Source organism: Rhinolophus ferrumequinum, chromosome 16 (assembly GCF_004115265.2).
Source record: "Rhinolophus ferrumequinum isolate MPI-CBG mRhiFer1 chromosome 16, mRhiFer1_v1.p, whole genome shotgun sequence".
In the NCBI taxonomy this organism is placed as follows: Eukaryota; Metazoa; Chordata; class Mammalia; order Chiroptera; family Rhinolophidae; genus Rhinolophus; species Rhinolophus ferrumequinum.
The window spans coordinates 63,339,774-63,356,089 of NC_046299.1; the positions used below are offsets into that span (position 1 = coordinate 63,339,774).

The following is a 16,316-nucleotide window of genomic DNA, read 5'->3' on the forward strand; positions in this document are numbered from 1 at the left end:
GCTGAGGGCTGTAGGGGCAGCTTTCTCCTAGACAGAAGTACTGGCAGTAGCCATTATTTCTTTGTTGAGTTCTCCTCAGTCCTGGCATGCAGACACAGGCTGGTGCCATATCTGTGTCTCCATCAACCTGGCTAACACTTTTCACCCTGCCCTGGTGATTCCCTGAGACACCACCTGACCCAACTTTAGGAAACACCCAAACCACTTCCAGTAGCTTTTCCATCCAAATGGGCTGCCTTGGTTCATGCTGTAGACTTTCCTAAAATCTCCCAAAGGTTCACAAAACCCAAGCAAGTAGCATCTAGCCTTAGTGTGCCCCATACCTCTTGCTGAGCAGCCCCAATCCCAGCACTAGCAGCAGTCAGCCTCGGGTCATGGCTTGGCCTCTCCCAGGTAGCTTCAAGCCCAGTGTGGGTGGCTGCAATCTGCAGATTGCTTTGTGGCTCATGCCAGGTGACCCTGGGCAAGGCACAGACTGTGGCTGAACTTGGTCTGTGGCAGGGTCCCTTCCAGGAGGCCCTGGGAATGGCACATTTGGTGGCTGGCTTTGGACCCAACTGGAGCACCACCCAGTTTTCTCCCTGGGTGACACACCCAAAGGGACGAGTGGGCAGGCACCAGAGCCCTGCTAAAGTACATCCTGCTCCATAGGGTCACCACTGCACAACAACTCCTCCACTGTAGTTACAGCCAGTCCTTACAACCAGTCAGTGAGGTTCAATTCCTCCCACTGAAGTGCAAAGAACAACCAAGGATCAGCTACAATAGGAGGGCACACACAACCAACACAAGGAACACACCTGGAGCACTCAGCTCTGGTGACCAGGGAGACTGAGCCCCCGGGCCCCATAGGATACCTTCTACATAAGGCCACTCTACTAAGACGGGGAGACACAGCAGCCCTACCTAATGCAGAGAAAGAAACACAGGAAGGCAGCCAAAATTGGGAGACAAAGAAACATATCCCAAATGAAGGAACAGAACAAAGCTCCAGTAAAAGAACTAAGCAAAAATGGAGACAAGCAGTCTACCAGATGCATACTTCAAAACACTGATTATAAGGATGCTCAATTATTTCAGAGAGAACTTCAACAAAAAGGTAAGAAACATAAAAATAGAGACACAAAACATAAAAAAAGAACAAGTAAGAAATGAAGAATACAATAATGAAATGTAGACTAAATAGAGGGACACACCAGTAGAATAGATGAAGCAGAAGACTGCACAAGCAATTTAGAAAGTAAGGTAGCAGAAAACATCCAATCAGAACAGTAAAAAGAAAAAAGTTTAAGGGGCCTCTGGGACAACATCAAGCATACCAACATTTGCATCATAGGGGTACTAGAAGGAGAAGAGAGGGAGCAAGGAATTGAAAATCTATTTGAAGATATAATTATGGAAAACTTCCCTAACCTAACAAAAGAAATACAGGTAACCCCATATAACACAGTTGTTAGGTTCCTAAAAAATGCTGTGTTATAGGAAACAAAGAACTAGTACAAAAAAGGGGGTTAGTTTCCAAAAAAACCAAACCATACTATTATATTTTTATAATTAAGAGACATATCTTTATTAAGCAATTTTCACCAAAGTATAACATATTAATATGTTTTAAATAATGTTTTCTTCATCATCACTACTAAGCACCATTAACCGAGGTGTTTTCTTTTTGACAAGATATCTTCATCCTCTGAACTTAATACTCCACGATCAAAGTGGATTTAAAATTCTAATAAATTTTAAAATTCTGCAGTCATATCTGATATGACATCCATGCTCAAATGAAAAATTTCAAACGAGATATCTTTTGCTCTTAAAAGCTTTTATTACATTCCGTGTTGTTTGGGGATTTCCCTAATTTCGAATGAGATGTTTTTAGCTCTTAAAAGCTCTTATTATGCTCCGTGTTGTTCAGGGATTTCTCTAATTCTCAAACTGTGTTAAAGTGAAACCGTGTCCTAGGATGCCATGTTGTATGAGGGTTTCCCCCCAATTCTTGAACCGTGTTAGAGCAAAACCGTGTTAGAGCAAAACCGTGTTATAGAAAGTGCCGTGTTATATGGGGGTTACCTGTGCATATACAAGCCCAGAAAATGCAGAGAATCCCAAACAAGATGAACCCAAAGAGGCCCACACCAAGACACATCATAATGAAAATGCCAAAGGTTAAAGACAAAGAAAGCATCTTAAAAGCAGCAAGAGAAAAGCAGTTAGTTACCTACAAGGGAGCTCCCAGAAGACTGTCAGCTGATTTCTCAACAGAAACTTTGCAGGCCAGAAGGGATTGGCACAAAATATTCAAAGTGATGAAAAGCAAGGACCTACAACCAAGATTACTCTATCCAGCAAAGCTATCATTTAGAATCAAAGGACAGATAAAGAGCTTCCTAGACAAGAAACAGCTAAAGAAGTACATCACCAGCAAACCAGTATTACAAGAAATGTTGGAGGGACTGAAGAAGGAGAAGGAGGAGGAGGAGGAGGAAGAAGAGGAGAAAGAGAAGGAGAAGGAGAAGGAAAATGACAAAAAATATAAATGATAAAATGGCAATAACTACATATCTTCAATAATTACTTTAAATGTAAATGAATTAAATGCTCCAATCAAAAGATATAGGGTGACTGAATGGATAAGAAAACAAGATCCTTACATATGCTGCCTACAAGGGACTCATTTCAGATTGAATGATACACACATACCTAAAGTAAAGGGATGGAAAAACATACTTCATGAAAATAGAAATAAAAAATAGCTAGGTTAGCTATATTTATATGAGGCAAAATAGACTTTAAAAGAAAGTCTATAAAAAGAGACAGAGAAGAATCTAGTAATCCCACTTCTGGGTATTTATTCAAAGAAATCCAAAACACTATTTTGAAGGGACATGTGCATCCATATGTTCATTGCAGCATTATTTGCAGTAGCCAAGATACGGAGGCAACTTGGGTGTCTATCAATGGATGAATGGATGAAGAAGAGGTGGTAAATATATACGATGGAATATTATTTGGCCATAAAAAAGAATGAAATCTTACCATTTGCGACAACATGGATGGACCTAAAGGGTATTGTGCTGAGTGGAGTATGTCAGACAGAGAAAGACAAATGCCATATGATTTCACTTCTACGTGGAACCTAAAGAGCAAAATAAACAAACAAACTTATAGAACAGAGAACATTTTGATGGTTGCCAGCTGGGAGGAGCATTGGATGAGTGAATGAAAAAGGTGAAGGGATTAAGAAGTAGAAACTGGTTGTTATAAAATAGTCATGGGGATGTAAAGTATAATAAGGAATATAGTCAATTATACTGTAATAACTTTATATGGTGTCAGATGGGTAATAGATTTATCGGGGTGATCACTTTATAAGTTATATAAATGTCTAATCCCTATGTTTTACACCTGAAACTAATATATTAATAATATTGTATATCAACTCTATTTTAAAAAAATTATTTAAAAAACTCCCAGAGAAACATACTTAAAAAAAAAGATATAATGTTTATGGAGCAGAAAGTGTACAGTTCGTATAAACTTTATTTTCAGTCTCCCTAGGTGGGTCCTATGAGTGTCTCCATTCTTACTGGAGAATCTGTTGCCCAGAGAGAGGACGTGACTTCCCTGTGTTCATCCTCGCTATAATGACCACACAAGCCAAGAGCATGGTTCAGCGTCTGGAGCAATGCTGTTCCGGCTCTGTGGCCATGGGTCACGTGACGTTTGCTCTTCCCTTGCAGGAGACACTGGGCAGAGTTGTTGAATCTGGGCTCCCAGCCCTGCTCCTTCAGTGCCTTTACCTCTTCTTCGTCTTTCCTCTGGAAAAGGATGAGCTTCTTGAGAATGATGTTCAAGTTCAGAGGATGTTTGTGCAGGTGAGTGAGAGGACAGCTGGACTCCTCTGGGCTGAGACTGTGCTCTGCTTCTCGGTGATGCTCTCCTTTTTCTTGGCCTGAGTTCTGAAGCTCCTCTGTTCTCCTCGAGGGCCCAGCTCACCCCTCTGTCCTTATGCTCCACAAATGCCGGGAATCCTGTGCATTTGGAAAATGGATTTTCTTCTTCTCTTTGCATCTCATTGTATCTGTGTATCAATATTCCCCTTGTTCTCTCCCAGAAAGCTATGCTACTTGGCCCCGCTAGCTCTGTCTCCAGTCTGCGTTCCCAGGTCCTGCCCTCCCCAGCATCTGGAACTTCCTGTCTCCTGCACTTCCCCTCTGAGGACAAGCATGCTCACCCCACTTGCATAACTGTAGCCAATGTTTTCTCAGTATGTGCTATGAACCCGCCCTTGTGCCATGGTCTCACCTCCATCACCTCCAAGAGCCCTCCCTTCCATCCCCAGATGTGTGTAGTATTGTCGTCCTGATTCTATAAAAACTAAGGTACAGTGAGTAAACTGTACCAGGGTCACAGAGGTAGTGGGTGGGGGCTGGGGTGGGAATCCTGGCAATCTGGGGACCGAGTCCTCTCCCAGTCAGTCGTTTAACCACTCAGCGATGTTACCTCCTTCCTGCTTTTCAGAAACCGCCACGGAGCACCCAGTGTGATTTCCTGTCCTCATTCCCCACCTGCTGTCCTCTCTGATTGCCAGCAGTGGCCTTTACTGTAACCTCTCACCGCCTTCTTCTTTCTGACAAGCTCTGCTTTCCCAGGTTCTGGAGGCTGCAATCTCCAGAAAACTCCTTCTGCCTGTGTCTGTGGAGGTGGGGGAGGGTGGGGAGGACTGTGCGTCTTACTCATGTTTGTGCATCCAGGGCCTGGGCAGCGTCTCACACAGAGCAGGTACTTAGGACCATTTGGGAATTTTCAAATGTGGCTGTCCATTGAATGTCCACATTAACACCCATTTTAGACTAATTCTCAAGCCAGAATCATCATTACTGGAGGGTATTTCACAAGTTCTGGTGGATTCCACTTATGGCAGTTTATCCCCGAAGCTGCATTTGTTGGAAACTTAGGCCTCGTTTGCCTGTACGTAGTCCTATTCCAAGGGTGGCCAGGACGTAGTATTGAGCACATTAACGAATCTTTATCATGTAGCTTTTATGTGCAGGGAGCGAGTGCAGCCCAGTCTGCACAGTTCTCTCCACGGATAAACAGACTACACAGCACGGTGACAGACCACATCTGCATTCCTCGGGGTTTTCCTTATTTCATTCCACAAAAATCTAGGAAGTTCCTACCGGGTCCAGCTCTATGCCAGACCGGTGGTGTCTGCAGGAAGCACAGTCCCTCTTATATAGGTGACAGAGAGAAGATGCAGAAACCAAATGGGGGAACGGTCACATGGATAAATCAGCAGTGTCTAATTTTTAAGTGCTCTGAGGGAAAAGTCAAGGTCTGCTAGAAAATGAGCACAGGGGACCTGATCTATAGTAGAGCATAAAGGAGGCTGTTCTGCGGAAATGACATTGAACCTGAGCTGAAGGTTGGGGTGGAGGAGCGGTGGGGGGAGTGGAGGGTCGAGGAGCAGAAATGGTCGTCCAAGCTGAGGGTGGCACGGCCACACCGGCAGGCAGGGGATTGTAGCCAGCTCCAGGGCTGCACAGCTTGGGCTCTAGCACTGCATTGCAGGGGCTAATGGACTCAGGTGGAAGGAGAGTCCTGTATTTGCTGAACTGGAAGGTCCAGTTAGATCAGTGAGAGCCCATGAATGAAGAGGCAGGGCCGGTCCCTGCAGAGCTCTGCATGCCGTGATTCACCTCAAGTGGACAGATGGTGTGGGAAGTCCATAGGGAGACTGGACTGGCAGGAAAAAAGGCTCCAGGTAGGAGGTTATAGGACAGTGCCCTTGGTCTTACGGAGAAGTGCGATTTGAGTGCTACAGGAACACACCTGCTTTGTACATAGCATGGTCCTGTTAATTCTATCCTTTAATGGCTGATGGCGTGTTTCCACTTTTCTATATAAAAAGACACTTCTCTATGTCAAACACTTCTTTATTATTCTGACTTCGAAAGGGTAACAACTGCTTCTGTAAGGATAATGAGTTCTACCTGAAGTCCCAGGTCTGTCATCCTTTTCTAGGTGGCACTGTTGACCACGCTGGCCTGGGGCACAGGGTGACCACACACAGTCCCATCCTTTGTGCTGACACATGCCCATCAATGCTCTAGAAAAGTAGGGAACAAACCACTGTAGGGAGGAGGCTTCCTAACCAGTCCTCTTGGCTTTCTTTTTCCTCCTCTCTCTCTCTCTCTCTCTCTCTCTCTCTCTCTCTCTCTGTCCCTTCCTGCTTTCCTTTCCTTTCATTTATTTATTTATTTTCCAGATGTTGGTCAACATTTGCAGTGAGTCTCAGGGGCTGGAGGGACTTCTCTCAGGGAATGAGCTCCAGTCTTTAGTGATTGCCACGACCTGTCTCCGGGAGCACAGCTGCTGCTTTTGGAAGGAGCCCACCTTCTGCGTGCTGAGGGCAATCTCCAAGGCCCAGAACCCCAGCATCATACAATACCTGCAGGGTATGTCCCCAGGGGTCCGAGATGGGCTGTGAACTCACTTTCTACAATAACACCCTGGGATGCTCTTATAGCATCAGGACAGATTTCTGGGACCAAAAAAAGAGATGGACAAACAGGGTTTTCACTGTTGCCCATCTATGCCCAGTAAATGACCCTATATTGTTTGGCTCCATTCATGAAAGTGCTTTTGTTGTTCATTTTGATGCTCTACTGGAGGAAGGAGGGAAAGGAAAACTTATTTACTGTCCACATACTGTCCAGCAGACACTGCTTGGGTTTGTTTACATGTTATCTCATTTTTTTCTTTGAGATAGATATTAATGATTAATACCATTTTGTAATGGGGAAAACAGAGATTAGGAGTTGCTGCAGAATTTGCCAAGGTTCTAGCAATCGAAGAAGAGAATCAAATTTTAAGCCTGGAGGTGCCTGATTCCAGTGCCTTAGGTTTGTCTCTGGGCAGCATGTGAAGGGGTTAAGGCCATAGATTTTGGAACTAGACAGCTGGAGTGTGACTCCAGCTCTGTCCTCAGTTGAGTGACCTTGGACTCTTATCCACTTGGGTGCCTCAATTCTTTCGTCTGTAAAATGGGGATAATAATTCCGCTGATCTCACTGGATTGTTGTGATGCTTCAGTGAGTTTACATATTTGAACGTAGCTCCTGGCACATCGTGGATGCTCCGTAGACATCAGTGTCACAGCATCACTACCTGGTGTAATCAAGGCGTGGTGCTGAGGGACGCGATCCCCTTAGCAGGCCAGGGGCTCCCTTAGCACCGTCTGTCTCCTCCTGAGAACCCAGGCAACACTGGGAAGCACGGACACCACCTTGGCTCACAGAATCTCGGGAAAGTGTGTTGGCCTCCTTTCAACACCTGGTCCATCACAGGGCTGGCAGAGAAGCTCTGCAAGGCTAAGTCCACGGGCAACACTAGGACAAAGATTCACTTCAGCTGACCCCCTCACCCACCACGTGGTATCTCCTGAGCTCCACCAGCTAGAATGCATCTTGGGAGCATAGCCGTCCATCTCTTTGGCTGACCCCAAGGCATGGGGTCTTTTGGGGAGTGGTTCAGAACCTGCCAGTGTGACCTGCTTGTCCACAAGTACTTGTCCTGTGGTCTGTCTTCTTTCTGGGACCTCCTATAACAGAGGGCATCAGCCAGTGAGAACTGGGAGAGCTCAACAAGGCCCCCCTTTTGCTGTAACTGAATCTAGGATGAAACAGCAGCCCCAGTTCAGGCATTCAGAGCTCCCGGTGAGGCCACGGCCTGGTGGTCATGGTCCAGGGCTGAGCTGGGCCTGAAGAGCTTAGCAGCCCGGGCACCCGTCCCCCCACAGGCTAGAGTTGGAGACCCCTGAGGAAAGGCTGCATGTATTAGTGTGAGGGTCCCTCACTGTATCGTTATTCTTAACTGGAAAAGAAAACTTCTGCCTCCTTGGGGAGCCTGCCCCCTGGAACGCTGTGCCCCTTTAGGGAGATGGGTACAGACACCCACAGGGAGTCTGTGGGTGTCTAGGCTGAGGAGAAGGCAGAAAGGAAGGGCTGACCTGGCAGTTACCTGCCAAGCTCTCAGCTCTTGGGGTTGCCCCCTCTTGCCCCCCAGGATGCAGACTTTCTGGTGCCTCTGAGGCCTCACAGCTGAGGGGCTGAGCATGTTATTGAAGTCCTCAGCAGGCACTTTTCCTGACGTTCTCAGCACTCAGAGGAGACTTCTCCCAATGAAAGAGCCCTAAAACCAGTGATCAAAATGCAATCCAGTGACATCGCTCTTTTGACTCAAACCTTCCTTGGGCTTCCACAGTTCTGGGGTAACCAGCATGGCCAGGCCCCGCAGGAGCCACCCTGATTTCCTCCCCCTCCCTGGGGGCCCACACTTCTGGGCTCTAAACCCCTGATTCTTTTGCAGCTGAGACGCACCATGTTTTTGCCCCTCACCTTCTCACATATTCATATCCCTCCCTGCATTCTCCATCAGGCTAGTTTCTGCTCCTGCCCGTGCTGCTTCCTTAAGGCCGTCCACAGTGTTCAGGTCTGGGGTCTTGTGTCTTATTACCTAATGGATCCAGACACTTCTACATGCTGGGAACTAGGACTGGAGGGCGAAGAGGCTTCCTTCCTCTCTCTGTTTCTCCTGCTCTCCACCTGGGTCTGCCCAGTGTGGCTCTCAGGATGACACTTCCCAAGGGGGAGTCTTCTTGATCCAAGAGCCAGAAAAAGAATGTTTTGGATTAATTCACATTCACATCTTGAATCACAGTTGAAAGGGGGTGGGGTGGGGGAGGGAATGACTGTGGCAGAAGGGCTGTTGCTTCTGAGCAAACGGTGCTGTTTTCCCCCCGCAGCCATGGATTGTGTCAAGATCTCCCTGCAGAACCTCTCCGGGCTGGCAGCCTCTCTCCCTGCCCCCGAGGTGGCTGAGGCTGTGAACTTGGTCTTGGGCTTCGTGAAGGACTCCTACCCTGTCTCCTCAGCTCTGTTCCTGGAGTTTGAGAACGGGGAGGGCTACCCTCTGCTCCTCAAAGTGTTACTCCGGTAAGTGGCTGTGCTTGGTGGGGGAGAACCGCCAAACCTCGGTCCTCAGAATCATTTGGGGTGTTTTGGAGAAAAACAGATATTGAGGCTTCTGAAAGGGTCTTCTGAAATATGAATTTCCGCAGAGCATGGCCAGAGAGACTTATTGCACATGTAATGTAATGGGCAGCAAGCTTGGAGTCATTTCCTTAGAGAACCAGTGAGCTATCGCGATAATAGTTTCCCCAAGTCCCTGTGGTGGTATGTACCACTTACATGCCGACCGGCCTGACAGACACCTCTCAGAACGCACATTGCTGTGTTTGAGGGCTTCCTGGGACTGCTGTAACCCGCTCTGCCTACATGCTTGGGGGTGCTAAGCAATCAGCAGTTACCAGGAGCAGCCCTCAACCAATGACTGGCAGAAGCTGATGGATATATACCTGGCAAAGCTGCTGTTGTGGGGCTGGGGAGGGAGCAGAGGGGCAGCTCTATTCTGCTTCCCAGAGTCCCCAGGAGGATTAAGCTCCAGTTGTCTGATGAGACACTTGCTGGATGACGCTCCGTATAGTCTTCCTTCCCTCTGTCTCACAGAACCTCTGCCCTGCTTGTATTTTGGGATCAACCCCTATCAAACTACTCTCCCTCAAATCCTTGACCCCTGGGAAAAGCAAATGAGGACACTGTTCAGCTGGATCATTGTCCACTCTGATCCTCCACTCTGAGTTGCCATATCATCTTCGGGTTGGGTCCAGGGATTGGATATGCCAAGAGATGGAAATCAAAGAAATTGCTTGATTTTCCAAACTCTTCCAATTGCCTCATGCTACCATGGAGGCCTATGCCATACCAGTCCTTGAACATTTGTTTGGTTAAATTGGTGGTTGCTTTGCCCCAGACTTCTTGTGGGAGACAGGGAAATGAGCCTGTTCCGGGGAGTGTCAGGAAGGACCCATTGCACTGTGTTGGTTTTCCTTTCTGCCTTAACTGAAGTCATACTGCACACACTTTTACTATTCACATGGCGGAGCTGGAATAAGACTTGGGGACCCTTCTCCACAAGAAGAGAAAGGTAGCCCACTGACACATGAGTAGCTAAAAACAAAAACAATACTCAACCTTAAAATAAGCATGAGGAAGTCAAATAAAGTCAGATTATTTCCCATGATGCTCCTTTTGTTGCTCTTTGGAAATGCCAAATCTCTCATTAATGGGGTGTTCCTGCCATGCTGGTGCCCAAAGCACACGCCTTTGGGGGGTTGGCCACAGAAAACAGCTTTCTTGTGAGCAGATGCTGTTGCTCTACCCATGTTTATTCTGATCACACGTGTAGGTCTAAGGCTGACGTTTGCAAACAGAGTGCCTTACCTAGGACACCCCCCTTCCCTTTTGGTGCTGACTTGGTGGAGACCTTTGGGGTCTTCCCCAGCACCCCAATCTGCATCACCTCTGTATCCCAGTGAGGAGCACCATGAGCAAATGTGGCTGCTCTGTCCAAGAAGTCCAGGGAGCTGGCCTCATCTGTCCCTGCAGGTATGATGGGCTGATCCAGAGTGAAGTGGACCCTCACCTGGAGGAGCTCTTCGGGCTGGTGCTGTGGCTGATGACCTGTGGGAGGTCAGAGCTGAAGGTGTTTGACAGTGTCACTTACCCTCAGATGGAAGGCTTCAAGTTCCATCACGAGGCTTCTGGTAGGTCACCTTGTGTCTCTGAGTACCTGGCAGCCATCGGCATTGTGTCCCGACAAGGCTACACAAGTCTTCCCTGGATCTTTGTAATGAAGCAAACACTTGGCATGTGTCAGTGACACAGTGGATTTAAAATATCTCCTTGATAGATTTTTTTCTAGGTGTCTTGGGTGGGACTTAGAGGAAATGTTTGCTTAATAAAAGCGAAGACAAATAATGGAGGGAACCTCTGATCTCCACCTCCACCTCTGGTGTGACTTACTCTGTGACATTGGCTTATATAATGGGGACTGATGGCCCCGAAACAATCGCCAGGCTCAGAGTCAATGCTTCCTCTGTGCTTTGAGATATTGATTGATTGATTGATTGATTGATGAACTCAATCAGCATGCACTGGTTTTTTCTGTGTAGCAGACTCTCTGCCCCAGGCTGGGCACCAGCGTGAACAGGCCAGGTGTCTGCTCCCTACAAAATCTCTGTAGAGACTGTCACACGTACACAGAACCATAATCTGCTCGATAACTGACTGATAAATGCATGAGGCACAGTGGTGGCACCAGGCAGTTATCTGTGACAGTCAGGAAACCCTGCACAGAGGGTGAAGTTTCAAGGCTAAGCATAGGCTGTCCAGGTAGAAAGGAAGGGGAAGAAGGTTAAAGCCAGAAAGTACAGCCTGGGGAAAGAAATGGTGACTGGAAACATCTAGGTGAGTCTGGGGAAAGGAGCACAGAGACCTGCGCAGACCAGAGTGCAGGGGTTGCAGAACTTGGGGTCAATTTAGGAAGAGCCATTGGATAGGACTCCAGCAAGTTCACAAAGAAGTGTCTGGATCAGAGAGAAGTTCCAGAAACATATCTGGTGTCTGAGGCAGAGAAGGCTGGAGGCTGGGTGTTCCCAGACGAAGTGTTTCTGGGCAAGAGGTTTAACCTTCAAGCTGGAGAGCTAGAAAAGGGGGTGGGTTTGAAAGGTGTCTTTATTTACTAGCTTGTTTAGCAATGAAACTGACTTTGCTTAGTCATCTTTAACATAATTTGATTTTAATTGATTGAAAGCAATCCTCCAGCCCAGCGTGGCCCAATGGAACTATAAGTGAGGCAATTTACCTAATTTGAAATGTTTTAGTAGCCATATATTTTTTAAAAAAGAAGAAACAGCTTAAATGATCTTTCATAATATATTTTACTTAACCCGATATATCCAAAATATTACCATCTCAACATGTGGTCAACACAAATAATTGTTAATGACATTTGTGTTTTGTATTCTTTTCTTTGTGCTATGTCTTGGAAATCCGGTGTGCATTTTTTACACTCATGGAACATCTCAGTTCAGAGTGACATTTAGAGTGCTCACTCAGCCACCATGTCTTGCACAATGCAGCTTTAATCTTACCCACACTCTGGGCAGCTAGATTTCTGGACTTCTGATTGAAATTTACCCACAGGAGCTAGAACATAGAAACTTGAAATGGTGTTTCCTACTGATAATGCAATCATGTATTTCTAGGCATAGGCTGGAGAAATGACTTGTAGGATTACTCCTTCTTTTCATTTTTAGGGGTGACCATTAAGAATCTTCAGGCCTTCCAAGTCCTACAGAACGTTTTCCACAAAGCCAGCGACTCTGTCCTCTGCACGAAAGTCTTATTGGCTATCAGGACCACGTGGACCTGGAATGCCCGCAACTTCTTCCTGTTGGAGTGGACCCTGCAGCCCATCTCGCAGTTTGTGGAGACGGTGCCGCTGAAGCCAGCCCAAGTGCAGATTCACTTCTTCCAGCTGCTGGAGGCCCTCGTGTTCGAGCTGCATTATGTGCCCCATGAGATCCTGGGGAAGGTGCAGCTCCTGATCAAGGAGAGCCCTGAGCCACTCTGCACCCTCGTGGCCCTGCAGAGTGTCCTCAGGATAGCTGGAGCAGACCCGCTCTTCACCGACATCTTCCGGGACTCGGGGCTCCTGGGCCTGCTGCTAGCCCAGCTGCGGAAGCGGGCCAAGATTCTGAGGAAGTCAGGTGTGTCGGAGCGCCGGAGGCAGGAGGGGAACAGACTGGGGTTAGTGTTGGCTGGGCCTGGTCTGCATGCCTGCCCTGCCACCCATCAACATAACAGAGAAAGTGAGCGTGCCAGTGTCACCCGGTGCCATGAGGGTCAGGGAAGGCATCCCTGGGACACATGACTTCACAGAGCAGCAGCCTCCCCATTTTCTATAACTGGCCTGATCTTCCCCATGAAGAGATGAGATGGGTGGGGACAACTTGAAACAGGCTCATGGGGCTGACTCAGGCCTGATGAAGTCTCGGCTTTCAGAGGTCTCTTGCACTAGATATTGTCTGAGCACTTAGGTGGAGAGATAGCAGGGGGAATGACAGGTCCTTAGGAATACAAAGAGAAAAGGGAGATCAGAGACTTGAGGCTCTGGGGGTGGGGGGACCTGTCAGGGTCAGCTGGGGCACAGCCGCCTTGCTTACTCGATACTGTTGGTCCGGATGGTATCCCACTTGGAGGAGGGGCCATTGCTGCCCAGTTCACCTTCTGAGTCTTGCCCACACTTGTGTGCACCCTGCTGGGCTGTACATCCATCCACGCCCCCCTGCCTCAGCCCCTACACGCTGGGCTTTCAACAGCAGCAGCCTCGTCTCCCCCATGGGACTTCAGCGTCGCTCTGTCCAGGCCAGAGTGCACTCACGAGTGCTGGCCTGGGCTCTGTCACTGCCTGACCACACCCCATGCACATACCTTGCTGGGGCCACTCTACGTGGTTGCCCGTAACCCCCCACCTCTACCAACTTTCACATACAAATCAGAGTGTGAAAACTCCTTTCAGTTCTGCCTGACTTTCCCTTAATCTGTCCACACCTGCCCCTCTGGGATTTCAGCCTGAAGGACACCGGGACACAGGAAGCCAGCCACTTACCTCTCTTCACTTTTCAGTCTCTTCTCCTCCTACTGTACTGGCTGTGAGGGGCTGGGGCTCTCTAGTCATTGGCCCTTTCTAGAATTGTTATTTTTTTTTTAAATTTATTGGGGTGGCAATTGTTAGTAAAATTACATAGATTTCAGGTGTACAATTCTATATTACATCATCTGTAAATCCCATTGTGTGTTCACCACCCGGAGTCAGTTCTCCTTCCATCACCATATATTTGATCCCCCTTACCCTGATCTTCCACCCCCGACCCCCTTACCCTCTGGTAACCACTAAACTATTGTCTGTGTCTATGAGTTTTTGTTTCTCATTTGTTTGTCTTGTTCTTTTGTTGTTTTTGGTTCATATACCACATATCAGTGAAATCATAAGGTTCTCTGCTTTTTCTGTCTGACTTATTTTGCTTAGCATCATGCTCTCAAGATCCATCCATGTTGTCACAAATGTTCCTACATCATCTTTTCTTACTGCCGAATAGTATTCCATTGTGTATATATACCACAACTTCTTTATCCATTCATCTATCGAAGGACATTTTGGTTGTTTCCATGTCTTGGCGACCGTAAACAAAGCTGCAATGAACATTGGAGCACAAGTGTCTTTATGTATAAATGTTTTCAGATTTTTTGGGTAGCTACCCAGGAGAGGGATTGCTGGGTCATATGGTAATTCTATTCGTAAGTTTTTGAGGAACCTCCACACTGCCTTCCATAACGGCTGCACCAGTCTGCATTCCCACCAACAGTGTATGAGGGTTCCTTTTTCTCCACAGCCTCTCCAACACTTGTTACTATTTGTCTTGTTGATGATAGCCATTCTGACTGGGGTGAGGTGATATCTGATTCTGGTTTTTATTTGCATTTCTCTGATGATTAGTGATGTTGAGCATTTTTTCATATGTCTATTTGCCATTTGTATGTCCTCTTTGGAGAAATGTCTCTTCAGGTCCTCTGCCCATTTTTCAATTGGGTTGTTTGTTTTTTTGTTGTTGAGTTCCATGAGTTCCTTGTATATTTTGGATATTAGCCCCTGATCGGAGGCACTGTTTGCAAAAACCTGCTCCCATTCAGTTGGTTGCCTGTTTATTTTGTCAATGGTTTTTTTGCTGTGCAGAAGCTTTTAAGTTTCATATAGTCCCATTCGTTTATTTTAGCTTTTACTTCAATTGCCTTTGGAGTCAAATTCATAAAATGCTCTTTGAACCCAAGGTCCATAAGTTTAGTACCTATGTTTTCTTCTATGCAGTTTATTGTGTCAGGTCTTATGCTTAAGTCTTTGATCCATTTTGAATTAATTTTGGTACATGGTGACAGATAGCAATCCAGTTTCATTCTTTTGCACGTGGCTTTCCAATTCTGCCAGCATCATTTATTGAAGAGGCTGTCTTTCCTCCATTGTATGTTTTTAGCTTCTTTGTCAAAAATTATCTGTCCATGTTTATGTGGTTTTATTTCTGGGTTCACAATTCTATCCCATTGGTCTATGTGTCTGTTTTTCTGCCAATACCATGCTGTTTTGATTATTGTAGCCCTGTAGTACAAGCTAAAGTCAGGGAGTGTGATAACTCCAGTATTGTTCTTTTTTCTTAAGATTGCTTTGGCTATTCGGGGTCTTTTGTGGTTCCAAACAAATCTGATGATTTTTTGTTCCATTTCTTTGAAAAATGCCATTGGGATTTTGATGGGGATTGCATTAAATCTGTATATTGCTTTGGGTAATATGGCCATTTTAACTATGTTGATTCTTCCAATCCATGAGCATGGAATATCTTTCCATTTCTTTGTGTCTTCAATTTCTTTCAAAAATGTCTTATAGTTTTCAGCATATAGGTCCTTCACATCCTTGGTTAAGTTTATTCTTAGGTATTTTATTCTTTTTGCTGCAATTGCAAAAGGAATTGTTTTTTGTATTTCTTTTTCTGAGATTTCATTGTTAGTATATAGGAATGCAATGGACTTTTGTACGTAGATTTTGTAGCCAGCAACTTTACTGTATTCGTTGATTGTTTCTAATAGCTTTCTGGTGGAGTCTTTAGGGTTTTCTCTATATAGCATCATGTCTTCTGCAAAGAGTGATAATTTAACTTCTTCATTCCCAGTGTGGATGCCTTTTATTTTTTTCTCTTGCCTGATTGCTGTGGCAAGGACTTCCAACACTATGTTGAAAAGCAGAGGTGATAGGGGACAGCCCTGTCGTGTTCCTGAACGTAGAGGAAAGGGCTTCAGCTTTTCACTGTTAATTATGATATTAGCTGAGGGTTTGTCATATATGGCCTTTATTATGTTAAGGTGTTTTCCTTCTATGTCTATTTTATTAAGTGTTTTAATCATAAGTGGATGTTGTATCTTGTCAAATGCTTTTTCTGCATCAATTGATATAATCATATGATTTTTGTTCTTTATTTTTTTTATGTGATGTATCACATTGATGGATTTGCGGATGTTGAACCATCCTTGTGCCCCTGGGATGAACCCCACTTGGTCGTGATGAATAATCTTTTTAATGTGTTGTTGTATTCGATTTGCTAGAATTTTGTTTAGGATTTTTTGCATCTGTATTCATCAGAGATATTGGTCTGTAGTTTTCTTTGTTTGTGTTGTCCTTACCAGGTTTTGGTATCAGGGTAATGTTGGCCTCATAAAATGAGTTAGGGAGTACTGTCTCTTCTTCAATTTTTTTGGAAGAGTTTGAGCAGGATTGGCATTAGATCCTCTTTGAAGGTTTGG

The 16,316-nt window shown here is 45.9% G+C and overlaps 1 protein-coding gene across 3 annotated transcripts in view; it reads left to right on the forward strand.

Annotated features, from left to right (window-relative positions):
* The window catches only part of WDFY4 (WDFY family member 4), a 290,937-nt gene that overhangs the window by 34,428 nt on the left and 240,193 nt on the right, over positions 1 to 16,316 (forward strand). For all 3 annotated transcript variants that reach the window (XM_033130918.1, XM_033130921.1, XM_033130920.1), the window contains exons 5-9: positions 3,741 to 3,875; positions 6,272 to 6,461; positions 8,810 to 8,999; positions 10,512 to 10,669; positions 12,224 to 12,676. In XM_033130918.1, the coding sequence (XP_032986809.1) occupies positions 3,741 to 3,875; positions 6,272 to 6,461; positions 8,810 to 8,999; positions 10,512 to 10,669; positions 12,224 to 12,676 (1,126 nt within the window). The remainder of the gene's footprint in view (positions 1 to 3,740; positions 3,876 to 6,271; positions 6,462 to 8,809; positions 9,000 to 10,511; positions 10,670 to 12,223; positions 12,677 to 16,316) is intronic.